At 45.8% G+C, this 27,551-nt stretch overlaps 1 protein-coding gene across 1 annotated transcript; it reads right to left on the bottom strand.

Annotated features, from left to right (window-relative positions):
• Positions 1 to 824: 824 nt before the first annotated feature.
• Positions 825 to 27,293, bottom strand: LOC115393531 (leucine zipper putative tumor suppressor 2 homolog). The gene is made up of 7 exons (XM_030098564.1): positions 27,059 to 27,293; positions 15,280 to 15,407; positions 4,816 to 5,343; positions 3,704 to 4,303; positions 3,497 to 3,619; positions 3,275 to 3,421; positions 825 to 2,302 (listed from the first exon to the last, which is right to left on the bottom strand). Exons 3-7 carry the CDS (start codon positions 5,314 to 5,316, stop codon positions 1,595 to 1,597), a joined length of 2,079 nt encoding a protein of 692 aa, XP_029954424.1. The 5' UTR covers positions 5,317 to 5,343; positions 15,280 to 15,407; positions 27,059 to 27,293; the 3' UTR covers positions 825 to 1,594.
• Positions 27,294 to 27,551: the final 258 nt, after the last annotated feature.

Genomic DNA, 27,551 nt, shown 5'->3' with positions numbered 1-27,551 from the left:
AGTTTGTATTTTTTTTTTTAATTAAAGCCACAAAGGGCTTAATAAAGAAATGTACAGCATGAAAATATACAATTTTAATGTCTTCATACAAATATTGTGATATAGAAAAATTATAACTGAGCAACCAGAACAAACGTCAACACACACGGGGTTATAATAGAGGCGTCGTCTCTGTCGAAGCGAAATATAACGTGTGCCAACATTGCTTTGGTCTATTCACAGTGGCGATGTTTGTCTATTGGGAGATGGAGAAACACCTCCGGAAGAAAACTGGACACTTTATGAGTGACTGTTATTTACAGTTATTCAATCAGCAGTAACAGAGGAGAACAAGGTCTCTTCTTCTGTAGTACAGGGAAGTAAATACACATGAAACAGTTCCTATGCTTCAAAGGTTGGTTTAAACAAAAAAAAGAAAGAAAGAAAGTCGTTGACACGACATTCAAACATCATTCAGTGCAAACGTTCTGGATTTCAGTGAAGAGATATACAAATGTCAACGTGTTGCCCAAACGCTGTGACGTTATGGCACAAATTTAAATTTCCTCAGTATCCAGGACATTAAAGTACATGAGGTTTTAACCAACGTCCACCCGTTATCTCACTTTACAGGTGGAGAGTCCATCCGAGCTCACACCCTCCACAGAAAACCACACACACAAACATTTACACCTGTGGGCAATTTAGAGTCACTGATTAGCCTCACAGGCATGTGGGAGGAAACCAGAGTACCTGGAGAAAAGCCTGACTTTCTCCTTTTTATAGCATCTTTCCTCTTCATGTACCGACTTGAAAACACAGATACAAAGACTAAACTTAATCTCTCCACTAATATTAAAGCCTGAAGGTGTTGCAAAGGTGGATGATGCTTCGGATGGTGTCCGTGCACGCTCCTCCACCACTGTGCATCAAGGCCTCCAAGCCTTCAGAGCATGAAGGGCGAACCACTACAGCCGCCTGGCTGCTACTCACATCAGAAGAGTGGAAACATTTGCTTTCTTGTGCCACGTGTGTTTGGATAATTAGGTTTTGCAGTTTGCAGAAAGGTCAGAGTAGTTCTGAGCGAACACGACTCGGTTCACATCGTCTCCGCCTCGCTCTGATTCACGCCTTCCACTCATGACACGCTGAATGTGTGGGATCCCACGTTCACTGTCAACCGACGACGGCGTGGGCCTCGTCCAAATGGAGCCGGCTAACGAGCGCCGACTGCGAACACGGGAGTGGGAGTGAAATGCTGAAGCCAGCAGGGGAGGCGGAGTCACGAGTGACACCGGAGGACGGTGACGACAGGATGGCAGAAGATATTTATTTACATGCAGCGAAAGAGGCCCATGAACTAATGAGACTGATGTGCAGTCAGCGCAAACACCGACACGACCGACGACGGAGGAGTGCAAACATTGGATCAACTGCGATTTAAGTGAGACTTCGTCAGATGTAGTTTGGCTGCATGTTTTGAAATCTATGGAACGTGTTAACAAACCGCTTGTTTTCATCTGGACAGCACAGACTTGTGATACGATTCGGGGAATTAGACTTTGATGACAGTAGTGCAAGGAAAAGAAAAAAAAAAAGGAGCAGAGGGTGAAATTTAAATTTCCGTGGCAGCAATCTCATCGAAGTTGATCTCGTTGCCGCTGCCTTCGTCGTCCTCTCGGCTCTCCAGCTCCAGACTGAGCTCCTGCAGCAGCTGCTCCAGCTCTCGGTTCCTGCGGTACATCTGCACGTAGTTCTGCTGCAGCTGCTTCTGGTAGCGGATCACTTTGTCCTTCTCCTCCTGCCACACCTTGCGCTCCTCCTCGAAGCTCCCCGTCTGCTCCTCGGCCCTCTGCCGCTCGAAGGCCAGCTCGGACCTCATCCGGTCCATCTGCGCCTTCATGTTCTGCAGCGCCTCGCCGCCGCTCTGCCGCTGCGCCTTGGCCTCGTCGCTCTCGTAGGCCAGCAGGCGCTCCTCGTCCTCCTGGAACACCTGGCACTGTCTGTTTCCCGGGCCCTGATTGGCCAGGGCGTCTCTGAGGTGGGAGAGCTCGCCCTCCAGGCGCCCCACCTTCTCCCTGAGCAGCTCCGCCTCGCTCTTGCGGCGCTGCAGCTCGTTCTCGCACACCTCCAGCTCCAGGGTGCGAGTGCGCGCCGTGCCGTTGGCCTCCTGCAGCTGCACCTGGGCGTTGGTCAGCTCGCCGCGGGTGTCCCTGAGCTGACCCCGCAGGGAGACGATCTCCCCCACGCGCTGGGCCAGCTCGCCCTGCACCTCCTTCAGCTGCTGCTTCAACAGAGAGATTTCTCCCGACTTCTGGCAGACCTGAGAGGAGAGCAGCCGTCAGCTCAACGCAACACTGATATCTGGTGCACAGTTTGGCAGCATTCCCCATTTCCCCCCATTCTCCGAGGCCTCGTTTTATGATCCATTTTTGTCTAAGAAGGTGAATTTATCGTTTCCCCTCTGGATCTCTTCTTATTGGGCACAAAGAACAATTCTGTCAACTGCTTGTTTTCATAATGGGTCTCTTGCTGCCCTGGACTGTTTTTGGAGCCCAAGTTTGGCACATTCCATGGATTTGCTCAGAGTGACAGTCGCTGTCAGTTTGAAAGGCTTTTGTGTGCATGTGACAGCCGATTGTTTCCAAAAACAAGGAGAAAGCTCGAATAACTGTTGTCAAAAAGCTGCCGAACTCGACTCAAACACACCATCGTCATGTTCAATAATTAACAACTTTTTAACACTAATCAGAGCTTTAGTTCATGTGATCATACAGTGATCAAGTGTCTTTTTTAATGTTTATACAGCGTTTGTCACTTGTACATAAGGAGTAAATGATAAAAATCTGGTATCTGAAATTATGGTATAACTGACAGGCTCTCAGTAAAGAGGTCATATGAACAGACACGTCAAGCCTGTATGAATGATCCTCATTTCAGTGGATGATAGAAATAAATCTATTAGGATAGCTCAGCTATACTTTATATCACCATGGTTATTCCTTCCTATTCTTCCTATCTCACGCTGATGAAGCATCTGTTCTCTTTTTTTCAGTTCCCCTAATGCCGCAGCCAATATAAAAAGTATAAAATTTGTGCCTGAACACACAAAACTAGTGCAGTTTATGAAACATACGCCAGCTCGTAGGTGATTTTTTTTTTTTTAAATTTGTTTCTCAGTACGATGGTTTTCAGCGTGTTTTGTGATCGCGGAGTTTAACGACACTGACTTCGTTGCATTAAAATCTGTTTAGATTAGACTCTACGGCGTAGAGAATAAAGGCTGCCGGCTCACCTCCCATTTGGTCTCCTCCAGCCGAGGCCCCAGCTGGATCTTCTCGTGCTCATAAGAAGTGCATCGCTCCTCCAGCTGCTCTCGCTCCTTCAGAAGCTGAGCGAAGTCCTCCTGCAGCTTCTTCTTCTCCTGCTGCAGCTGGTAAACCTGGAATGACATGATTGTTTTAAAGAACAGCTGCTGCTTTGTCGGTGCACAGCGGTCCGCTGGGGGGAATCGAACCTGCAGCTGGAGCACCTGCTGCGCTCGCTGGGCTTTCTGCGAGGCGGACTGCATCCTGGTGGCGCAGCTCTGCCTCAACTCCTCCAGTTCCAGCTCGAAGCGCTTCTGCTTCTCCTCATAAACCTAGAGGAGCGAAGAGCAGGAGCCAGACGGGTCAGACGCAGGTCAGACCCCGCCGTTCACCGACCTTCCCGGAGTTTTCCCCACCTGACATATCGCAGCCTCGTTCTCGTCCAGGTTGTCTCTGAGCTGCTGCAGCTCCAGCTCCCGCTCCCTCAGCTTGTCCTCCAGGTCCCTCACCACGCCTTCGTAGCCCTCCACCGGGCCGGGAGAGCGCCCGCCGGACCCGCTGTCCGACAGCGGCTGTCCGCGGCCGCTGATCGACCCCGAGCCCGTGCTCTTGCTGGAGGACGAGCGCCCGCTGTCCGAGTTGGAGTGTCCGTGCGTGCCGACCAGAGGGGCGCTCTTTGTTGGCTCCACGTGTCCTGCCCCCGCCTCCCCGGACGCCAGGCTGTAGCTGGCGCCGCTGTAGGGCGGCAGGCTGGAGAGGGAGTTGCGGCCCGAGTCGGACAGCGAGCAGGACTGGCTGCCGCCGCCGCCGCCAACGTTCCGCCCGCTGCTGTACGAGCTGCGTCTCTCGGAGCAGGAGGGCGACGCGTCTCGGTGAGCCGGGCTCAACAAGTTCAGGTTGTTTTGGCTTTCGGCTACGTTGGCACAGTGGCGAGGGGAGAGATACTGCATGGAGGCGCGGCTCTTGGGAATGACTGGTTTGAAGGCAGTGGGTCGGAGCACTGTTTTCTCCATGTTCTGGTCAAAAAGTACAAGGTGGGATGATGTGGGCAGGACAGCATGAAACAGAAAATACAGTTTCACAGGACTTATCAAGAGTCTAGGAACTAATTGTTTTTTTATGTCTTGACTGGGATACATAATTTCCTTTTCTGAATGGTGTCAAGTGTTTGAGGAACAATCCTGGATCTAACAGAAATATGGTGCAGCCCTGCAGGCCATCTCCTCTGATCGTGTGGAGTGAATTCAGCAGAATTAGCAAAAAAAAAAAAAAAAGGTCAATGGAATCTGGAACGTGCTAGAAATGCAAACGTATGGATTCACGCCTCACTGACAATCTTTCACTGGTCTTTAAAGAAGTACAACAGACAACTTCGACATAAAGCGTTCACTGAACATTAAGTGAATCATTTCATTTCATAATCGGTTGATCGGTTGAACTACCATGAATATACTTTCCAAAATTGATCCTTTTGTCCTTTAAAATGCTGAAAAACCCTCCTGACGTAGTCAAAAAGAGATGAACTCACCTTCTCAAGTTTTCCCGACACTGGGATGAGCTTCGGAGGCGGCCCCCCCACATTCCCGTTCAAACCCAGCCCTTCTTTCGTCTCATCCGCCTCGCTCGTCGGGCTGCCAGACGTCACATGGTTGTCATTCCAGTCGCCCACATAATCCTGGTTCAGATAGGTGTAGTTCCCGTTCCCGCCCTCCTTCTCCAGCCCCCTGCCGGACGCCGTACAGCTTTGATTCCTCAGCGGTGGGGCGCTCTGCAGCGGCGAATCCTGAGGCGAGTCGGAGCCAAGCCAGTGGCCGCGAGTCCCCAGCTCCACGCCGGACCGCTGGTCCTGGTAGAGACCCGGACGGCTGCTGATGAGGCTCCCCACAGAGCCCATAGGATCCAGAGCGGTGGTGGGCGGTGGCGGGTTGAGGGGGGGTGACGGGCCGGATTGGCGCCGTCTGCGAGCGCCTCCGCTGAGACCGGGGTTGTGGGGCTCAGCAGAGATGGGCAGAGCCTGAACCAGCGCCATGTCGGCAGCTCAGCAGCGCAACGCCGTCTGCAAGGGAAACAACAACCAAGAGAGACTCAGAGATGTTTCAAGATACATCTTAAAGAAGGGTCCATGTCTCTTCTAAAGTGGTTCTAGACAGGTGCTGATTTAATACTTCAAGTCCATTAAATTGTGTAATTCCTTTTTTTTAACTACATGGTTTAAAAAGCAATGATACAACAAGAGGATGTAGAAAGAGGTCTTTTTTTAAGCCTTCATTTAAAATTACGACAAAATACTGAAAGAACACAGAGGATATGAGAATGATTAAATTCATGAACGTCTGATTGCAAAAACAAGACGGTGGTGTTTTAAGCATGAGCGTGTGAGCGCGAGGGGTCCAGCTGTACGACGACCCTCAAGAAGGAGAGGAGAGCTTTCAAAGAATTCCTCAGAGAAAAGAGAAGAGTACGCAGCCACTGTGACTGGAGGCCAAACAGAGATGATTTACAGCGGACTGAAGGATAGAAAATATCCCAGAAGACGAGCGTGGCCCACACACAGACGAGCAGGACAGCTCATTCATTGAACCCGCTCGAGCAGCACAAACAAGGCTTGAGGCATGAGGCAAGAGACAAGGGAGGGCTCTCTTTTCATTTCAGATAGAAAATGGCTTGTAACATGCTGGCATTTTCCCCTGACAGCAACAAAGGCGACTGTCTCCGCACATCTCATCAGCCTTCAGAGCCAATAAAAGTTCAGAACTGGACGAGGATAATATCTCAGAGCAGAACGACGCCGATACTTCGATATCTTCACAGTCTAACAGCACCGCAACTGTGCAGCTATAAAAGCATGTAGACTTACTTCTTCACTGGCCGGCTCTCGTGGGACTGCTGGTAAATGTTGACATTTTAGGTGACAAACACTCGGACTGTGATATCAACAGTTCGTCCCGTGACTGCCGCATAGTTCCGAGCGGAGAACAATGGTGGAAAGGACGCGTGGGGATGAGACGACAACAAAGCCAACAGCAGGGCCTGTTGTGCTCTGAAAACCTCACACAGAGCGAGGACATCCTCACGGCAGGTGATTTTTCTGGAAATGTCAACAGCTTGAAGGAGAGGATGCAAAGCAACAAAACCTCATTTCAGAAGTCTGAGACTCTCCCTCGTGCTCTCGCCAGCTCTCCAACCCTCTCATCCCAAGTCTTGACACACCAAAGACGCTAAAACCTCGAGGATAACGCGGCCGGTCTCTGCGATTAGCAGGGAAGGTGGCTAATAAGGTGAAAGAGGAGCTGACAGGAGGAGCGGCGGCCAGACATATCTGGAGACGGCGGCAGCCAGGACAGAGCCGTGCCAAGTCCTTTTCCACTCTGCCAAGTTTACTGGCCTTCGAGGCTACTACAGCGATTTGACTGTGATTACTGCACGTTAATTAGCACCCTCGAAATCTGGCTGATCCCTGCTTAGACTCATTATGAGTGACTAAGACAAATCTGTTCCACAGCATGTTGTCAAAAACTGGATAAATACAAAGCAACAAGACTGAAACTCCTACAAAGGGAATCAATAGTAGAAACACTGGTTTCCTCCCACAGCACAAAAACATGATGTGAGGCGCTGGCTCTAAATTCAATGTAGGTGTGTGACTGAGTGTGTGTGGTGGTCTGTCTCGGATGGATCTGCAGGTCTGCCTTCACTCATTGCCGACTGGAATTGGCTGAAGCCACCCTGAACTGGATACGGTGATGCAGACGATGGCTGGACTTTGATGGCCAGATGTATTTGAGAGATGGAATAAGTTTGGACATTTTTCCTAGAAAGAACAGTTTTTGTTATTGTTGAACTCATAATATAAAAACACCAGTCCAGTATATCTTTAGGCAGTACATGAACATATAACATGAAAGTATTGGTAGATCTTGCTTGTTATTGACATTGAGTCAAATTCACATACGTTGATTTGAGAGAGCGATTTGTCCATTGATTGTTTCTAAGTTGCATAAAAGGGATTCTCAATGTGTGTGCCTCTACGGGTTTGTTAGTTTAGAACTTGTGCATACCGTGACAGATATTTTAAAAGTACATTTTGAGTCATTACAAATTTAAATTGTGGAAAACACACTCAGTGACTGAAAGTTTACTTTGTGGTGGAGTTACAGTTAATAAAACTCCAAACAAAGCAAAAATTTACAGAAGCTAACAAGCCATCGTGGTGTAGCTCGTCATGAATCGTAATACCACTTTCAACCAGAAGGTGGTCTCGTGAGCCATTCCGCCTTTTTGTGCGTTTGTGTCTCATGTTGTGCTGAAGTCAGACTGGACTGTAGACCGTCAGCACTTGTATGTGGCACAATAAACACAAGAACGTGTGCAGATGAGCACAAATCATCAACAAAATGCCATTTCTGAATCCTACATTCTGCACCTTTAAACATTCCTGCTGCCTGGCGCTCCTCTGTCGTTACAGTATCGGTGAATGGCAACATGTGGCGTAACGCTCCGACTGAGCAGAGCCGTTGGGATTAATCGTACGTGATTTCTCTCTGAGGAAAGCTAATTAGTCCGTGACCATATTTATTACACATAATCCAGCCTGAATGGGGCGGATAAGACTAATTGTGCTAACAGAAATCAGAAGGAAGGAAAACGGTTAACCATGTTACACTGTGTGTCGAGAAAACAGAAGCTGTGGATGATGTTCAACGCAGTGATCGGTGTACGCAATGGTGTGCCTTGTTCCTCAGAGGGGAAAATAAAAATAATAAATCATCCAAAACATCAGGTAACAGCTATTTCTTAGCTCCAGTGCTCCATTTATAGTTGAAACTGAGCCTCAAAACATTTCAAGGAGTTATCTTTAAACAACTGAAAGTCGGCAGGAGAATTTGTGATTTAAAATGCAGCAGGGATGTTATCTGGGACATTTTTGGCCACGGATCAGGAGATAAATGGTCACATAATGCATTGGCACAGAGAAGGTTTTTCTTATTTAATTATTAGACAGATTAAATAAAGCAGCAAGATGAAGCATTATTGTCTCTGTGTACGCCAAACATTCATTTTACTGAGTTTACTTAAGACTAACCCCGACATTTATTATTCAGACATGAAGCTGCCACAGTAAGAGTCCAAACTACGGCCCACCGTCAAACTGTGGCACATAATGCATTTTTAATGAGTCCTCAGACAATTAACAAGCCCAGCTCTCTACACTGAAATGAGAAGGATGACAAAGATCTCTGCTCCGCAAGTCCAGGAGAACATGGAGTAGAAGTCACGACACTCTGGAGGCCGCCATTGCCGTTACTGTCCACCTACTGAGCATGTGCAGAAAGGCGTTTACTACAGCCGTGGGGTGCATGCACGGTTCCAGCGATTCTGCCGTCTACCCAGAGACGGAGCCCGAACGTTTTCAGAGGCTCTGAGAAAACGCTGTCAGGTAAACGGACCCTCAAAATGCAACAAAAGTTTAGCATTTTACTTTAAAGACGGTGAGACAGTATTCTCAGTGTCTCACTTTGAGGCGGCGTTTGCACAGCATCTCCAGTGAGCAGCTCGGCTGTTCATATAGTTTATGAAGGGAACACAGTTTGAACACCTACTGCTCTCGCGCTCTCGCCAAAAAAAAGCTAAAACCAGTGAAGCAAGCAACCAAAACGCTTCAGATTTAGGTAAAGAAAATTACCCTGATTATGTTGGAGGGCTCTCCTGAGTCAATTCCTCACGAGTGAATGAGCTCTAATCCCTCCAGGCTCCAGATAGCTGAAACTCTCTTCCTCAAAAGCGCTGCGCTCTCGAACTTTTTCTTCTTAAAGGCCCCCATCATGTCCGCGCAGCCCCCGTTTCTCCTTGTGTCGCCATGGTAACTACGGCCTCAAACGCCGGAGGAGGGAGGGGGTCAGAGGGCCGACAGGGAGGGCGGGACCCGTCCCGAGAGCCTTCAGTCGCTCAAGAGCTCCCAGAGAGCTTCCACACACTCCCAGTTAGCCTAATGGAAGATAAATGAAGTTTAACAAGTAATGACTGGTGGAAGGGACGGGTGGGGGTGGAAACACACCGAGGTGGGGTGGCAAGTAGGCACTCAACAGCAATAAATCTGAGCAGAATGACGATTAAGACGTCAGAAATCTGCTAATTTTTCCACAGGGGTCACGACGGCAAATCATTGGATCTTGCTTGTAAACTTGACAAGTGTTTAATGGCGGATCTCCTTCATGATGCAAATAGGATTTAAAACCAGGTCCAGCGAGCGCAAGGCCAAGATGAAATGAAGAAACGCCAGAAGCAGAGTTGTACTTGCTGTTTTAGATACTTGATGGGTGAAAACTCTCTGAGACCAACAATGAGAACACGCCAACCCAATTTATTGTCAATACACCTGTCAAGCAAAGGAAAACTGGAAAAACAAGAAGATTCAGGACTGAAGAACTATTCATTTCCCACACATCCAACCACAACACAGTGCACAGCATGCTGGGAGAATTTCTGCCCTCCCCACAGCGTCAGCTGATTCTGATTGTGAGCAGACGGTTTTTTGTCTGAGACGGCCCTCAAAAGGTTTTAATACCCTCCTCCAGCAGCAGGAATGTGTGGAGCTGCAGATCAGGAGAGAGAAGACTAAACAACGTGAGCAGTGTGGTCAGGGAAACTCTTCGGCCGCCATTATTTCTGATGCCTCATCATTTACCAGCCACTGTTCGGAGGAGCGCGATGTTTCTACATCGTCAGGGCTTTTTCTCTGCAGCGGCAAACCTGGGAGAGCGGCTGTCACAGCAAGGCTTCAGGGTTTTATCCCCCGGCTCTCAGCACTGACAGTTTTATAGAATTATTTGCACAGACGGCGCACAAAAGAACAGCAACGGGAAGACATGGAACTGCTGCAGTTTTTAAAACTCAATGACCGACATAAAACGGCACTAGAATTAAGACTTTGTACACATCAACTTTAACAGGTTCAAACAAATTCAAATTCATCACCCTCATTTGTTGGCCGAAAAACAAAAAGTGCTTTATTTCTATTATTAGTGAGAAATAAACACCATACACTTTCAGAAATCTACTTTTAGAGATGACGCTCATCCAATACTAAAAGAGACGTCCCTGAGATCAGTGGGTAAACTATTAGACGCCCGTTTCATCGCTATTCTGCATTTGTTATATTAGTCAGTTAAAAAAATCAGTGTTTATTCATGTCCAAGACTGCCTGATTGTTACGCTGCCACCTGCCACTGGTCGGAGCTGCAGAGCCTGATCTACACGACGACGACACTGAAGAAAAGATGAAGCGATGCTGGACTTTTCTCCTCTGTTGTGTTTTTTGGATAAACTTCTGCTCTGAAGAAGTGCATCAAGATCCCGCTGTGAAAGCTTCTCCCACCGTCCAAAAATGTGTGAGACGCTCATTGGTGACTGTAAAATTTCCTGTATGTGTGACTGTGTGTGTGTGTGTGTGACTGTGTGTGTGTTTGTTCAAAGTTTTCAAGTGAAAATGGAAAACTTAAGCTGTGCTTTGGGGCGGATATTCTCCTGGGACTAAAATGGACATCATTTTCAGAGCACTGCTGTGTAAACACAAAAGAAAAAGAATCAACAATGTAAAAATGATGCACTTCTATTCGAAACGTTGCAGAAATGGAATTTGTTTTTCTCCTGCATTCGGAGTTTCTCTTTAAGCAGAGCATGACGATCTTCAAATTTTGTGGGGTTTATCGTTTTTGGCTGCAGGTGAAGGCCTTTGGAAGTTGGAAATGGGTACCTTTTCAATTCCCCAGCTTCATGAACGCAGCGCTGCAACTCATTTCTGTGGTGAATCGAGAGCCTGACAGGGACGACAAATCAATACGCAGGGATCAATGCATTCAGAGAAATCCTGCTGACATGTCACTCTGCCAAATCCTTACTGAAGACAAAATGTGAAAGAAGCGCCTGCAGTCCGTACTCCGAGGCCGGAGTCCAGTATAAAAGCCATTTACCCAGAAACAGAATCTACAGCTTCTTGGCTCTGCAACGTCACACAAACCAGCTTTGAGACAAACTGAAAGAGCCTCGCACTAAACCCCTCTTTGTTCGCGCCACGCCATAAACACACAGCCACAGAGGTGAGAGTCTAAAAATACTCCCCCCACACACCAGGTGAAGTGCAGCGACCGGCAAAGAAAAGCTGAGAGTGTCCCGGCTATCGTCTGCAGCTTCGCTCAAAGACACAAAAAGAAAGAAAGAAAGAGCCGGAATGAAAGGAAGCGCCTCGGTTTTCAGCAGGGAGCGTCTTGCATGAGGGAACAAACAAATGAGTGCGGGGATCCCCCTCCTCCACTTTTCATTTCCCTGGGCCCAAACGTCTGAATCCCACTCTCTCTTTTTCTGTGAGCTCGCCCCCCCCAGCCCGTCTGCGAAAACAGGAGCAAAGGGGGGAAACTGTGATAAAGATATTTAACTCCTGAGGAGGACCAAACATGTCAAATGTTAATATTCACAACAAAACCTGCAACTGCAGTTCAATTTTATGTTCATTTAATGTGTGTTCATTCAGAACAGACCGGAAAGCAAACTTTTCCTCCATCGAATGGTTTAAAGATAAAGGATGATTAAATATTAGCATTAAAAACCAGCAGATTTCTATATTAGTGAAGCTAATTACTTTAAAAAGCAATAATTTGAGAAAATCTCACTCACATTTAGCCTGCAGCAGCTATAAGCACACAAAAATTCCTTATTATCACCAAGACATATGTAGATAATAGACATGTATACTGACTTTAATCTAGATTTAAATTTTTCATTACATACAAATACGAATATGCATACTGTATATAGTTTGCTGGTCATTTTTATAGGATATCTATTCATGTGTACTAAAAAAAGTCGAATGCATTTGCATGCCTCCCATAATTGACTGATTTTTGCATGTGTACATATTTTTAAATATGTATATAGATACAGACATAATTATAACTCTCAATTGCAGAACTATAACTCTACTCATTACTGATTATTTTGTGCTTTCCTTCCTTTGAAGTTCACTAACAGATCGATCCAGAAGGCGTCTTTTCTGAAACACACTGGTTTGTAAACGAGGTACTGTGCAGCTCCAGTCACAATGGAGGAACGCCTCGGCAGGACCTGCAGGCTGGTCTGAACGCTGTCAGTGATTACACCGCACTGAAAGACAGCAGACACCTCTATTCTCACACACTTGAACCACAACCTTTAAATTTACACTTTAAAGTTTTTTCTTTATCGTTGCGCAGAGTACAAGTGGTGAAAATTAAAACCAATTTTAAAAGAAACCTTCGGATGCAAAATATGTCCATGAAACTTCTCCTGCAGCTGTACGTTTTTTACAACCTGCCGCTGACAGCACGGCCTTCAGGCTAATGCTAGCTTTCTAGCTTTCATGCTGGCATCACTGATATCTCAGCTCAGGTCTCAGCGTTGTATCTGCTCCTCATACAAAATAAATGTGTTTTAGAAATCATAACCATTCACTTGCTAGTTTGATTGGAGCCTCTTGCGAGCAGGTTTTGGCCCACAGGCCTTATGTTTGACACCCCTGATTCTACGTGATGTTTGAGAAGGAAATAGCCAACATTTTGGTCACAAATTTTCAGATTGAGATTTTAAATTGCAGTTCAAACAGAAAAGACATTTCAGGACTATGATGATTTTCAAAATGACCAAACAGCTTTTATAACTCCGACGCGCCGATTCCTCACTTTACTTTCAACAGTTTAACAAACACATCATCAAAAACACTCAAACATAATGACTATCAGTCTGGTAAAGTAATAACCGGAGCTGTTGTCTCTCCTGCTTCTTACCCCGGCGTGTTCCCTGCATAGCTGCTGTGGTGTGTGTGTGTGTGTGAGTGTGTGTGTGTGTCCGGCTCCTCCAGCTCAAACACTCTGCTCCTGCTCTGCTGGACGTTTGGCTCCGTTTCTGACCAAAACTTCTCTGTACCACCACCCCCCTTAAAAAAAAGCTCATTCTCAAGCCAAAAGCCGCCAATGTGAATGAGAGCACAGTCCCCCCCCCCCTTCCCTCTCGCTCTGGCCCACCTCCCCTTCCTCCTCCTCCTCCTCCTCCTCCTCAGCACAGTCCAGCCTTTTTCTGACAGTTACTCCTCCTCAGCCATTTCCTTTGACCAACCAAACGACTCTCTGGAAAGTCCTCTGCTGCCTTTGTCTGGCAGTAAAAAAGAAAGGTGAAGGAAAGACGAGCCGTCACTTGAAGATCGTTCGGCCCCTTTCAAAACAGAGAAGGCGATTTGAAAACAAAAAGGTCTTCAGCTTGTTTGTTCCCTAAAACTGAAACGTCAAGTGTGGGAAAGACAGAAGCTGATGGGATTTCAACTGAAAGTGGTATAAAACAGATGCATCATGAGCCAAATGCCCAAACTGCAAAAAGATGTGAACCAATATGAGCAGCACACAATGTTTAAGCAACTTTCAAATGTAATTATTTATGACTATTTAGTTGTAAAAAGCATAGTTTGTCAGCTTCTGTGAGTTCATACTCTTTGTAGTAACATTATTCAGTCTTTTCCTTGACCTGTAGCCCGCCACCTGGTCAAAATAAATAGAAAAACAGCAGGAAGAGACGCCGCAGTCAGTGGACTCGGCCGCTCGGCTCCCAGATGAAGAGAGGGGGTAAAAAGTAGGGTACAAGAAGTAGGCTATGCCCCGCTGCCGCCTTGCACACACACCAGCACCGTTCTGTCCCTCTCCTTTTCTTCCCGCAACTCACAGAATTGGGTCACGCTGGCAGACACAGAGTTCGTCCTTCAGGCATCGAGACGCCGGGCCGGAGAGGGAGTTCAAGGTTATCCTCAGCGGCGTCTCGACGGGGGGTCCGGAGGACACGCTGAACGTGCCACCGGCGGAGGCCTCTGGACGGCAGCCAAAGCAACAGCAGCGGCTCTCAGCTTGAGTCCAGGACTGGATGACAAACACCATCAATCAGCCACCCGGCGGCCACCAGCGCCGGAGGAGAGACGCAGGCTGCAAATCACCTCAGTGAATGCCACCATTAACACCACCTCTCTTTATGGGCTGGAGGGCGGGGGGTGGGGGGGGAACGTGACTCAGCCCCCAGAGAGAGCTGATTTACAAACACAAGATGACGAGTCTGAGGCTTCGCCTGCAGGACTGCCAGGGAAAAACCCAGAATGAAGCTGGAATCGTTCACGTGAGCCGGACCTCTCCTGCAGCGTGGCTTCACGGTCGTACCAGGTACCGCCGCCTGCCGGTGTTCTGGTTCGTCCTCCAGGGGCGTACACGACGTCCGAGCGTATTTTTAATGCGTCTCTATCTCCAGTCGATTCCCAGCAGGTCGTCATCCATCATAAGCCCGGCTGCCGCCTCTCAGAGGTCCTTTCAGCCCGTTTCCTTCTATATTTTCATAACAACGGCTCACATCTGGGAGCAGAAGCCGACGGAAAGCTAGGCCATCCATCAGTGTCCGCGCTGCCTCGGCATGGGGACGCCGCTCCCACCGGACGGACGCCGCAGCTAAAACTGGCACCGGCGAGGTCACTTACCTCGAAAATAATCCACCGTGGCACAGAGCAATCCACCTCAGATTAAAACTACTGAGACACATCAGCGGCGGCCGGGGGAGGGGGATCACCGGTTCAAAACACAAGAATAACGGGACATTTTTGGTTTGACAACTCACAGGTCCACTCATAAAAGCACACAAACGGGACGGAGATGGTGACCCCGCTGAACCTCGCTGATCTGATTTACCGGGTAATGAGTCCAATAGATTCAGGTTATGCATCCAGCAAGATGGATGTTAGCATCCACAGTAAGCAAGAAGTACACAGCAGTGTGAAATCAACCGGTCAAGAAAACAGCTTCCGTTTTGAGGAGAAATCTTCGTATCAACCTTTAAATCGACGTTATGACAAGACTGCATTAAAAGAAAAGTACAGTCAAGGTCAGATAAGAAGGCAGCAAATCCTGCTTTACATATCAGGGGATAGTTAATGGCTTACCTGTCAATGACGCCCCGTCCTTAGCTTCTGCGGGCCTTACAAAAGCAATTACGGGTCGCTTGAGCATCGCAGGAGCTCACTCCGGTGAGGGGATCTTCATTTTCCCGCTGCCTCTCTGTTCCCCCGGACTGAAAGAAAGAAAAACATAAGAAAAAAAAAAAAAAAGCACAAAGTTGAATCAGAAGGGGAGAAGCAGAGAGACTCGTACCACAGCAGCGAGCTGGAAACGGTAAAATGTGACAATTGTGTTTATGGAAGTCAGAAAGAACGAGGAAAATCTGAGTCACCAAAAAGGCTTCACATTTTGGAAGGTACAGACTGAGGGGGATTTTCCATGTCAACAAGAGGGAAGACCGAACCCAAACCAAGCACTAAGCTCTCCAAACCAAAGTTAAACACACTCCACATTATCTCACATGTTTACAGAGATACGAGGCTTCTGCAATCACCTAATGAATGAAGGAAGTACAGATACGGTCTGAATTAACAACTATCTCACCTTCCTAAGATGACAAAAGCACAAAGCAACATGTGGAAAGAAGTCCCAGGTCCAGCTGCAGCTCATTAAAGTGACGTATCGCTGGTAATGTAATATCTCAGTCTGAGATACGAAACCATGAGAAAAAGACGACGTGAAGTGCCAGGTGCACAGAAAAGACACATTATTCTCAGTTTTCTTTACTTCTGCTGCAGTGACTGAAACTATAACTTTAAACGACTCGTGCCACTTACTACTAGAACGAGAAATAGGAGCAACACTTGCAGAGAAGAAAAGATGGCTGAATGCTACACATCGTCTCCTCAAACATCTAAACAGGAAAAGCACACGCGATGCGTTTATGTGACGGTAGTTATTTTTCCGACTGTGTTTGACACTTAATACTCCATCTACAGACCCAGCTCCACAGTTAACATCCTGGGCATGGCATTAAACTGCAGAAGTTCAAAATTTATTTTAGGGAACAGAAAAAGTGCACAATGTGTCCTTAAACATATCCTGTTTGCACTGAGTGTTTGCTAAAACATTACTAACTGCCTCGCGGTTATGAGCGTCACGAAAAGCCAAGAAAAGCGTCAGTGTCTTACAAGCTGTGTCAGTGTTCGATGGACAGATGGGAGAGCTGCAGCCTCCCACATGTGCCGCAGCTCCATCCCAATGGGCTTCACGGCAGCTACTTTAAAGCAATTAATGCAAAAGACAAAGTGTTGTGAGGACTTAAATTCAAAAAGTTGTTACTTTGTGTTTGAAGCTGATATTTTCACAAATGAGAAAACACCGATTGTAACGGTGTGCACCGAGTGTCTCTTCCGATATCCTCGTTTACACTCTCGATGTCTGCAGAACAGCTGTGAACACTTTGGCATTTTTGCCTTTGAAAATACATCCAAAGGTCGCTTGTTTAACATTACAGCCTCTTTATATTTTATTGACTTTAAACCTAAAAAAGGAAAATATTTCAGCAGCAAGTCCAGCTGGAAAAGAAGAAGAAACCTAATGCCAACGGCTCGGAATGTGCTTTACCCATGCCACATTAAAGTGAATGTATTTTTAAAAGTTCCTTTGATTTCAACAATTTTTCAGAAAATATTCCTGAATTCAATGTGATTTGCTTTTAAATTCATAATAATGCATTTGATATTTTACAATTTGTTATATAAACTGGCAGTGATTTAAAAAAACTATTAAAACTGCTGATTATTGGGGGGAAAAAAATAAAAAAAAGCATTATAAAGTGTCCAGAAGTGCTCCCATGGCTCAACAATATCCATTTCCCCTCCACCTTTCCAAGCTCAGACTTCAGAACTCGCCTAATAAATAACATCAGTTGGCAGCGACGAGGATTTTGTCACGTCGTTCACGAGCCTTTGAGCTTTCACAGCCAACATCACTTCTAAGAAAACCAACTGAAGGAAAGAAAAGCTTTCACTGTATCTGAGGCAGAGTACAGGTCAGATAAAAGAGCATTTATATCCCAAATCATGAACCCGCTTCTGAAGGAGGTGATTTTTAAACGATTTCCAAAGGGAGAGATGATGGATGAAAACGAGAACTGAGATTAAGGTTTCATCTGCAGGCTGAAGAATTAAACAAAAAAACAATCTGTGAGATTGAGAGGTCACATGTTCGTTCATCCTTTCAAGGGGAAAAAAAAAAAAAGATTAATCCTGTTCAAAACAGAATGTTTTGAGTTGTACATGCTGACTTTTGAATGACTTTGTCGTGTCTTCCCATTGTTCATGTTTTTCTGCGTATTTTTGTCTGAGCACATGTTTGGGGGGTTAAGGTCTCATTACGAACACAAACAGCCCCCACTAGTGGCCCAACTCCAAAAACACACTGTGTTCAGGGTTTGTGTGTAAAGGGACACCATTTATAAAACTTTTCCATGTAAACGCTAAACTTCCCTACAACGAAAACACAAAAATAAAACATCGTCATGTAAACGAGGTTTTAGCCACAGAAAACAGCTTCCTGTATCAGAGGTGACACTGTGGCCATTATAGTTGTCATTGACACTATTTAGTGCGTTGCAGCACAAAAAGGCCATTACAAAAATGACAACAACAAAAAAAAAAGCTCAGTATTCATGCCCCAAGTAGTCAAAGACATCCATAGAGTGAGCCTACAGCCACACTGTACAGGGGTCAACAGGTTACATTTGATGGACTGGGTTGTGCTGGAAACACAGGTAACTTTTGGAAAGAGGAGACTGGTCTGGAGAATCTGGAGAAGAAATGAGGAGAGTCCATGTCCATTTTCCAGGCTGTTGTCTTAACATACGTGTGAAAAATCCACAAACAGAGATCCGGGGAAGGAACAGGGAGGCGTTCCTCCTCTTCCCTGTGCAAACACGACTGTTATTCCACTGCACTCCAGCTTATTAATGTAATGTTTAGCCACGTGCCAGAGGTCCGAGGAACGTTAACCTCAACACCAGGCAGAAAGTTAATCCCGCCCAGAACAAAGGTCACGGGAAGTGGAACAGCATATTTACACTCCTGGGTCTCCCTGGCGGTTGTTTGGGTCGGAACTGTACAACTCAGAAAATGATTCACAGAAAAGTTGAGACGTTTTCGGCAATCTTCATGTTGAAATGCTTCGACAAGGTTAAATGGTGAAATGTGTATTTATCCTGCAGAAACTGAAGACATTTGAAAACAAATGAACAAGAGAGTGAGTGATTGAAGAGCATCATCGGCTGTTTGAGTGTGGATGGATGGCTGGATTGATGGATGGCTGGATGGACGGATGGATGGACAGACAGCTCATGGTTCAGATCCTCCGCCTCTCTCATCGCGTCAGCGTTCGCACGCAGCACCGGCGGCTCTCCACGCTCATTACTCCACATCCCCCCCGGCCTGCGTAAGCTCTTATGCAACGCCGTGACGCAGCTCCTGCCCGGCCGGGCATCCCACCCACCCGGCAGCGTCTGGTCCACACCCTCCAGCTTCCCCAACGCCTCTTCACGCCACACAGCTCCAGCACCTTCACCTCCCTCTGCACCAACCAGCACACCTGAGACACAAAGGTCTGTTTCATCTTGCGTTCGTAGAATCGCTGTTTTTTTTTTTGTTTTTTTTTCAACAGATGTCCTCACATGTGCTCCGTAGATAGCGCGGCCGCACAGTCAGAGATAATCAGGCCAGGAATCACACAGAGCGCGAGCAGAAATGTACTCAAAAATATCGAAACAACCAACCTCTGGGAAGGGGGCGCCCCACTTACACACAGTCACAGACCGAACCGCCGCAAAGAAAAGCGACAACAGTGGAGGCAGTGTGAAAGAAACGGTATCACTCCCACAGCAGATGAGACTCGTTCTCTGCAGAAGGCCTCCAGCGATGGTCTCACCTTCGACCCCAGAGTGCAGCTGGCAACCTGCTGCCAACTCAGTGTTCATCTGATGAACACGTTTAGATTAATTTGAATATTCTGCACTGAAGATGATCCAATCCTTTCAAAGCTACCGCATTTTTATATTTTATTTTTTTCAAGCAGCATTCAGCAGCACTTCATTGAAGAAATTAAGTTGCGGGAGTAGAGTCTAACATTTGGAACAGAATCAAGCTTCCCACCGATTTAAATTGCTCACATGATTTCAGGAGGAAAAATAAGCACACCTGAGAGTTTTCATTCTTACCAGTCAATCAGGTGCAACACATTAAATTTATCTTGGTTAGCATTAGCTTTAGCCTGCCTCCAGCACACTCTGAAAATATTTTAATAGCCGAGTTTCACTCTCCATCATACTCATTCATTTAGCATATCCAACAGGAAAAAAAAACCAAGCTTATTTCATCACAAAAAGCAAATGTTTTTGTTATTTTTATGACCGGTGTGATAGACTCCGCAGCACAGATGGATTACAGATGGACTGCAGGCAGTTAACACAGCTGAAGCACGAGAGGGGGAAACGAGTGGTGGAGGGACGACGACAACGGTGGGAAGAAGAAAAGAGTTACAGCAGCGAGCGAGTGGGGAAAAAAAAAGAATCAAAGCAGAACAGAAGCAGGAGTCAGAGAGGCGGCAGGCGTGGAGCGAGCATCAGGCCGCCCTGCAGCAGCTGTCACCATCACACCAAATACCGCGGCCGATCACAGCTGCTCGTGGGAAAAGGGCATCTTTTCTCCCTCTCACAAACATGTGATCGTCCTCAGATGACGAGCCATGATGCAGCGCACACCGACGCGCTGATAAATTTATCTCCAGACATGACTGACGACCAGGCATGAGAAAGCAGTGTTCATCACCATCCGAGACCTGAAATCCAAACCAGGGGCGATGAATTCATCTTCCCATCAGCCTAAATAACAGCGGTGTCAAACATAAGGTCCGCAGACTGAAAAAGGCCCACCAGAGCATCCGATTCAGCCAAAGACTGACCCTTTGTCACTATCGGCTTTCCGCCATTTTCTTTTCAGACGGCAACGTTGTGAAAACGATGTCTGTTTACACGGAAACAGCCGAACGCCGAGGTGATGGCGTTAGCATGTCGGCACGCAGGTGGTTTTCCAGATGAATCCAAATACCAATCAGTGCAGATCAATTACCTGATCAGATATACGTGATGATGAGATATGGTGCGTTCACTTGCACTTCGGGAATGTGAGAACTGAAAAACTATTGGTTTTATCATCTTGTTTTTTTTTGGATTACCTATAAACTTTCCATTAATTTAAAAACCTCTGATATTGTCTTATTGAAATCTGCTAATTCTTCACGTCTCTTTCAGCTGCCTCACTCGGTTCGTCTTTCCCTCATGTAGTTGCTTTGGATTTTATACTATTCTTTTTTTTAAAGACAAGGAGATGTAAAAACAAAAAAAAGTAATTTGATTAAAGCGTACACATGCATGAATACATCCGAACATTGAGGACAAATCTTAATCTGATTTCTCATAAGCTCCAGAAATTGGATAATGTGTGGCTTTTCGGTGTGCACGTAAATGGGCTCACACGACATCAATAAGTTATTTTTCCAACTTTGATTTAACTTTGTGGCGCCGCACTCAGCAAGGACGCTTTCCAAGTCGTTGAGAGATCTTAATGATTGAAGTCAAGCGGCTTTGTCATCTTATCCGGACAAAACTGCAAATCTAATCACTCCTGCGGCAGCTCCTCGGGCCCATTTACAAAGTGACTGCAGGGTAAGACGCAGCAACAAGGGTCAAGTCCCAGCAGAAAGACAGAAGACAGCAGCGGGGAGGGGCACACGTTTGGGAACAATTAGGAAAATGAACGTGGATAAACAAACACCGGAGCTTTAATTTCTATTCCTCTACAGAGCATCTTAGAAGTTTGCAGAGACAGAAAGGTTTTATCATTTTGTATTCCAGGGATGTCATGTTCTGCTGATGGCAGAGCAGGAAAAACGACACGGAACAAGTCATGTGTCGACTTTCAAAGTCAAAGACAGGAAGGAAAAAGCCAGTGTGGGCTTGGCCTTCCTCGGCGTCTGGGGGAGCCTGCCGCTTATTTTTGGCATTTAAAGAAGCTTTAGTGCAAAAGTGTCCGTGCAACAGGAAAGAGTCACAGATTAAATATAGAGTCAGATATCTGAACAGTAACAGCTTCTGTTTTGATGCAGTGAAGCACGGCTCTTCGTTATGTTCAAACCTTTTAATCTGCTCCACCAGAATAAAAGACTGGAAGTGAGGAGGTTTAAACCAAAGGCAGTGCTCGGTTTGAAATGGGGCCATTAGTGAAGGTAGTGGGAGAAAAGGTGACAATATATAGAGATCCGGGTGGCGAAAAACGTCCACAGATTAATGACCGATGCACCTGAAAAGTGGGACAAGACATCCCGGGAGGTTTCACCATTTCACCGTGTTTGCTGCGAGTCAGGAAACATCGGCGGCATACTGAGAAAAATGTTGTGTTGTCTGTGCTGCTCAGAATTCACAGACATCACGTGCTCAGGATTTGGACAAACACTCCAGATTAGACAGGGGAGGGGGGGGGGGGGGGGGGGGGGGGGGGGGGGGGAGAAAAGTCCCGATTGGTTCCCAGACTCAGGAATGAGGGCTCTGTGAAACGTGCCATGCAGTCCAGCTGTGCACGAAACCCACAGCTGGCAAAAAAAAAAAAACAAACGGCAAACATTTCACTTTGGAAATGTCACTCCAAAATATCTTCCCCATTACGCAATCAATCATTTTAATAAATAGAACGCCGCCGCTCCAGAGTGTGAAACAGATGGAAAATCCTCCGTGTGGTAATCTGGAATGCAAACGACACCGAGTTCAGGATATCTGCAGAAAAATCAGCTCTGAAAGCACCAAGGCCGTCAAGTAATCAGAAACCCGGGACGCAACAAGTTCTGTGCTTTCACTTTAAAACGTTGTCGAGGAAACAAAGCATAAAATGTTGCATGTTTTTTGTTTTTATGATTCAAAGCTGAATATGCAAAGATTTTTATGTGAAAAAAATAAAAAGGAATTATGCTGTCTTGAATCCCACGAACTTCTTTTGGATATTGATGCCACCGAGGTGATGTTTCATATGCTTTAAACCAGTACTTTGTTCTATTTGACACCAGCGGGGCTGCATGGTTCACGGTCAGCATGAAACGTCTCCGCCGTGGAACATTACGTAACCAACACTTCACCTGACCGCCGCCACGTCGTTCTACAAGCAGAAGTAAAGAATATCTCAGTGGAGTTACATGGGAAAAAAAAAAATCTGCAGAGCAATTGTCAAGTGAAATTAGCGACTCCACACACCGTGACGTTAGGCTACATCCTTTCACAGCAGAACATTTGCTGAATTCTGAGCGGAGAAACGAAAGAAAGAAGAAAAAAAAAAAAAACTACCATGAGTCTGGAAATGCACCAACTTGGCAACTTGGCAGTGTTTCATCTTACTTCAGAAGAGTAAGATGAAACAGATTTATGATTTTAGATGATGCAGAATGAATGTCAAGAACTGCAGTTCTCCCCTTGATTTCTAAAACGCAGACAAATAAAAACAAACTGCCTGCAGTTCTTGAAGCGTTCAGCATTTCATGAGAACAGAGTAGAATAGAAAATACTATATTATAACCAGAAGGAAACTCTTTTAAGGACAGCACTTCTGTTTGGCTAAATCAAAAAGGAAGTTAAGGCGTCACTTTGTTTTACTGCTTTAAAAAAATAAAAATATTCAAGTTTTGCCCTCTCAGTTGCATTAATCCATCAGATCAGGCTGAAAGGAGGTGAACTAAAACTGATGGCTGAAGTCCAGATGGAACAGCTGAGTTCAGGGCGGTTTCGCCTGTATCTGAACTGGACTGAACCATCGCTGTTGGTTGGAGCCGCCTCGGCTCACCTTGTTGTGTCAACATGCCGAGCGCGTGGATTCAGCATGTTTTTGTTCTGAATGCCATGAAACTTCAGCTGCTTCTCAACCATCTGTAGCTTCCCTGCTTGACAGTCTGCCATCAGGAAGCTTTAAAATACACAAAAAAAAAAACTGACTGTGAAGAACAAATGTAGGTTTTTAATCATAAATGCAAACTTTTTTTTTTTTATGTAGATACCAATTTAACACATGCAGAGTCACTCCAGACAGTTTTCAATGCATCAGAAACCACAAAACGAGTAGTTCCTGCGGTGAAAAGTGAATTAAAACAAAAGAAAGCCACACATGATGAGGCCAGACGAGAGGGGGGCACAGGACAGTTTTCACGTTGTCCAACAAGCTCCTGCTGTGTTCCCATTGTTTGCTTCTCCTCTAAAGTTTCCCTCTTCATATTTGTTCTTCCCGGAAACAGTTTGTGAAGCTTCGGTCAAACAATGGGGGGGGACTTGACCCTCGGCTTGAACCGCTCGGGGGCAACGTTCGCAGCAGCACGACGGAGACGGATCACTTACAAAAAACAGATCGTCTGATATCAAAACACACCGCCTCGTACTTTAATATGCGCTCGCACTCCAGGTTCTGCATCTCCAAACCAAACAAGGCACGAGAACACAGAAAGAAAGACTGCATGAGCACATGCACAAACTCTCCTGTCATGAGAGTGAAGGGACGTTTCACCTTCCAGCGGACACTCCAGCTCAAGGATTCTTCCTTCAAACCAGTTCTTACTTCAACAACACATCAGCAAAGCGAAAAGGTGAGAGGCGGCTGCTTTACAGCGAGGAATATCCGCCAGCATGCATGAGAGGGTAAATATTTTCCAAAGGTGGGAGTGGCCTAAAGGGAAATTTCACGTCCGTTGGCTCAAGCATAAACAAAGCAGGGTGCAGGTTAAAAGCTGGAGGACAAACGCAGGAGCTGAATGTCTCTGTTCTGTTCACCAGGAGTCCTTCCAAAATACAGTTGGAAACATTTTAAACTCTTCAGTTTCTGACTCTAAATCGTCATACAAGCTGAATCATGGTCAATGTCATTTTTATGATAAAATGCCTGATTTACACAACGTTTCAAGTGAAACGGCTTCAGCAGTCGCGTCTGAGTGTTTTCTGAAAGCTTTTCTGTCTCTGAGCACTGTCGTCGTGTCAACAGACCCCCAAAAGAAAACGAAAGTTTTGCATTTTCACTTGAAAACATTGTAAACGGAACATAAATGAATAATGTGATGGTTGAATAATTCTTACTGAGTGGCGGAGGCTCTGGAGCGCCAACTAGTGGCTGTCCGGCACCTGACAGTTAATTAAGGACTTGTATCTGAATAAAACACTAATATTTCTGCTGCCAACTTGTGACGACGCAGATGTTAAGCCGGGTGCATCTCGACTATATAGTCCTAAACATGTTTTAAATCTGGAATCCTTTATGTACTGATGAGTACAAGAACTTCACACTCTTCCTTCAAACCCGAGATAAATCCTCTGACTGGCTTTAGGTCTGAACTTGAGCACAAAGTCACACTGAGCCAGAGGAGGCCTGACTGGAGAACCGCCATGTGTTCACAGAGATCGTCAATACAAATAATCTGCAGCTCCGCACTGACAAAGAACCACAGTTCCCCCTGTCCACGGTCGCTCGGGGAAGTGTGTGATCTCACTGCATCTTTAATCCGAGGAAAAGTCAATACAACGCCCCGCAGTTCGGGGTTAACAGCTGCTTCTACCATGTAGTTTATCTAAAATCTATGACCTTTATTCACACAAGAAAAGACACTTTGTAAAACCCCGTTACCTACAGAAGCACTGCTGTACTGCTCTGCACACATCATGAATCCATCTCAATGGAAATCGAATCAATCAAGCGAAAACCTGTATTGTATTCTCACTTTCTTCAGTAAAGCACAAACTGGCCTTACTGCAAGACCTGGAAACGCATCAAATCTGTGAAAGTGTGTCTGTGCACAGCCAGCAGCGGCTGCAGACGGCGTGAGAGGGGGAATGCCATTCCTTTTAAGAATTCACATATGTTATTGCTGCACCCCAGGGCAGGTCGCAACACTTGTGAACCCCTCTCTCTTACATACGAGCTAGAAAATAGAGCGGCGATTGTTCTGCGCTGTCACTTGGATGTAAAATCTGCCACGGTCCCCACAGACTCAGCGCAGCAACCTGAAACTTTGGTGGCCTCTGCTAGCAGGAAAATCTCAGAAAAACGCTTTTAGCTTCCTAGAAAAGTGAGCCTGCTCCTCTTCATCCGAGGCATCGATCTCAAATCCCCAGTGAGGCGAGGAAGTGCAAGTTTCTTTGTTACGTCTCGATTTAGGAGGGAGCAGAACAAGCTCGCCACGTCTGAGCAAACCTCAAACTGAATCCACCGCATTCAACCCTTCCTCGTAAATGACCACAGCCTGTAACTTCCTTTTCATTAAAAACCAACAATGAACCCATTAACATGCACCAGATAATTCATCCTATCCTGTAAACAGCACCGTGCAGATCGGAGCAGTGATCTTCTGAGAAATGAACCCACCAACAGCTCTCATGTTACTGTCCATATATCCCCATTTATGTGATTTATTACCCTCAATACACCGCTAATGTGTTCAATATGTGTTGCCATGTTAGAAACGAGGCCGAATGCTTTGAGAATATCATGAAGTTTGACTTCACGCTTACTCAAATGTACTTCCAAAGAAATCCAACAGTGAACTGAGACATGAGGACCAAGCTTACAGCTATCTGATTACTTAAAGTACACCGATTTTTAGGTTGCTGTGAACAGAAGAAGACAAAGGAAGACTTTTCAAAGCGTAAACAAACACGAGACTTCTGCTTTAAACTCCCCAAAGTGAGCAAGTCACCTGACGGATGCATTTAACTGAAAAACATCTGGAAACTGTGACCCTAGTATGAATCACAGTATGAATAGAAAATGTGAAAATGGACACATTGTGGATATTTTAGTTGACCTGTTGCAAAAAACACTGTGGGACAGAACTAAGCATGAAACTAGGGGAAAAATGTTCCAAGTTCGAAACATTTTGAAGCTATAAATCATGAAATATGCACATTTTCACACTTTGCAATTGATTTTATGATAAGTAAATGGTGTCAATTCTCTAAATACTGCTACTTTAAGACGAAGGTAAAAAAAAAAAAGAGGCTCTGAATACTGACAATTAAATTACGTCTGTAACACAGATGTAAACATGGTATTTAAACATTCCCTGTCCTGACCCTGTTTTGTGAGAGATAAGAGGGACACAGCTAGAGCCGGTGATAAGGAAGGAGTTGATTTATAATAAGGGCTGAAAGTGCAGAGCAGGAAATGAGTCAGGATCTACAGTTGGAGGCACTCTGTTGTGTCTGAAGTCACCCAACCTGTCACAGAGGAAAGGAGCTTTCAGAAAATTAACTTGGAAACCTCCCAGGGCTGTAACGTTGATTCTGTTTGGGGTTTTTTTTCCCCCCTTAGGAGGAAGAAAGTTTCACTTAATCACTGTTTTCCTGCAGCATTTCTACAACCTTCAGAGGCCCTTTGTGTCATTTTAACCTTGTATTTCTTTGCATTTTGCTGTTATTTCCTTCAACACTTCTCTGAAATACATTTCAATGTGTGTAATGTGCATTTTCAGACATTAACGGACTGAATTCACAAATCAAGTGCACACTTTGTTCTGTACAGCCTGGAAAAGAAACATTTCACATTACAAAAACAAACTGATTTCAACTCCTCAGCCACGCACACGCACACGCACACACACACACACACACACACACACACACACACACACACACACGTGAGGATGACAGAGTGCCAAACTTTTATGTAGGTCAATTACAAGCAACAGGAAAGTGAAACAACGACAGTCGCTGATTGAAAATATAATTTAAAACAATTTGAAATCTTTTGATTTCAAAAGAAAACTCCATAGAAACCAACCTACCATGTACAGCGGAGGGTTTGGTCCTCAGTCTGGGGAAAGAAAATCTGGGTCCAAAGAGACTTTTTTTTCTTTCTTTTCAATAGTTTTCGTCCACAAACGCGCAACTTGGCTGAGTATTTCTGAGCGTGTGTGTTTCTGAGTGTATGTGTTGAGTGCGTGAGTGTGTGTGTGCAGCCTCTTCCTGCAGTGCGTGTGTTGTTTCGGAGCGTGCGCGCTCCCCCTCCCTGCAGTGTGTGTGTTGCTGTGTGGGAGGAGCGGAGCAGCTGCTCCTGGTTTTATACACACCGGGAAAGCACGAGAAGAGCCTACAGACTGGATCCGGTGGAGAACTTTCAAAATAAGGTAACCTACTTACTGAAAAAACCGCTTCTGACCACAATGTGGCTCAAAATCAACAAATCCTCTGGAAAAGTGTTTTCCTTAGATTCCTTATTCTGCTATAAATGTCCTCTAATACTAAAATACATAAGCGAAGTTCTGTACCTTTATTTTA

The sequence above is a fragment of the Salarias fasciatus genome, chromosome 8, assembly GCF_902148845.1.
Source record: "Salarias fasciatus chromosome 8, fSalaFa1.1, whole genome shotgun sequence".
Lineage (NCBI taxonomy): Eukaryota > Metazoa > Chordata > Actinopteri > Blenniiformes > Blenniidae > Salarias > Salarias fasciatus.
This window is presented reverse-complemented; position numbering and strand designations above follow the sequence as displayed.

Excerpts from the sequence above, each read along its gene's own strand:
- LOC115393531 (XM_030098564.1), bottom strand. The coding sequence starts at position 5,316 with ATGGCGCTGGTTCAGGCTCTGCCCATCTCTGCTGAGCCCCACAACCCC. Across the intron at positions 3,620-3,703 it reads ACGAGGCTGCGATATGTCAG|GTTTATGAGGAGAAGCAGAA; the intron begins GTGGGGAAAACT and ends TCGCTCCTCTAG. Across the intron at positions 2,303-3,274 it reads TGGAGGAGACCAAATGGGAG|GTCTGCCAGAAGTCGGGAGA; the intron begins GTGAGCCGGCAG and ends CTCTCCTCTCAG.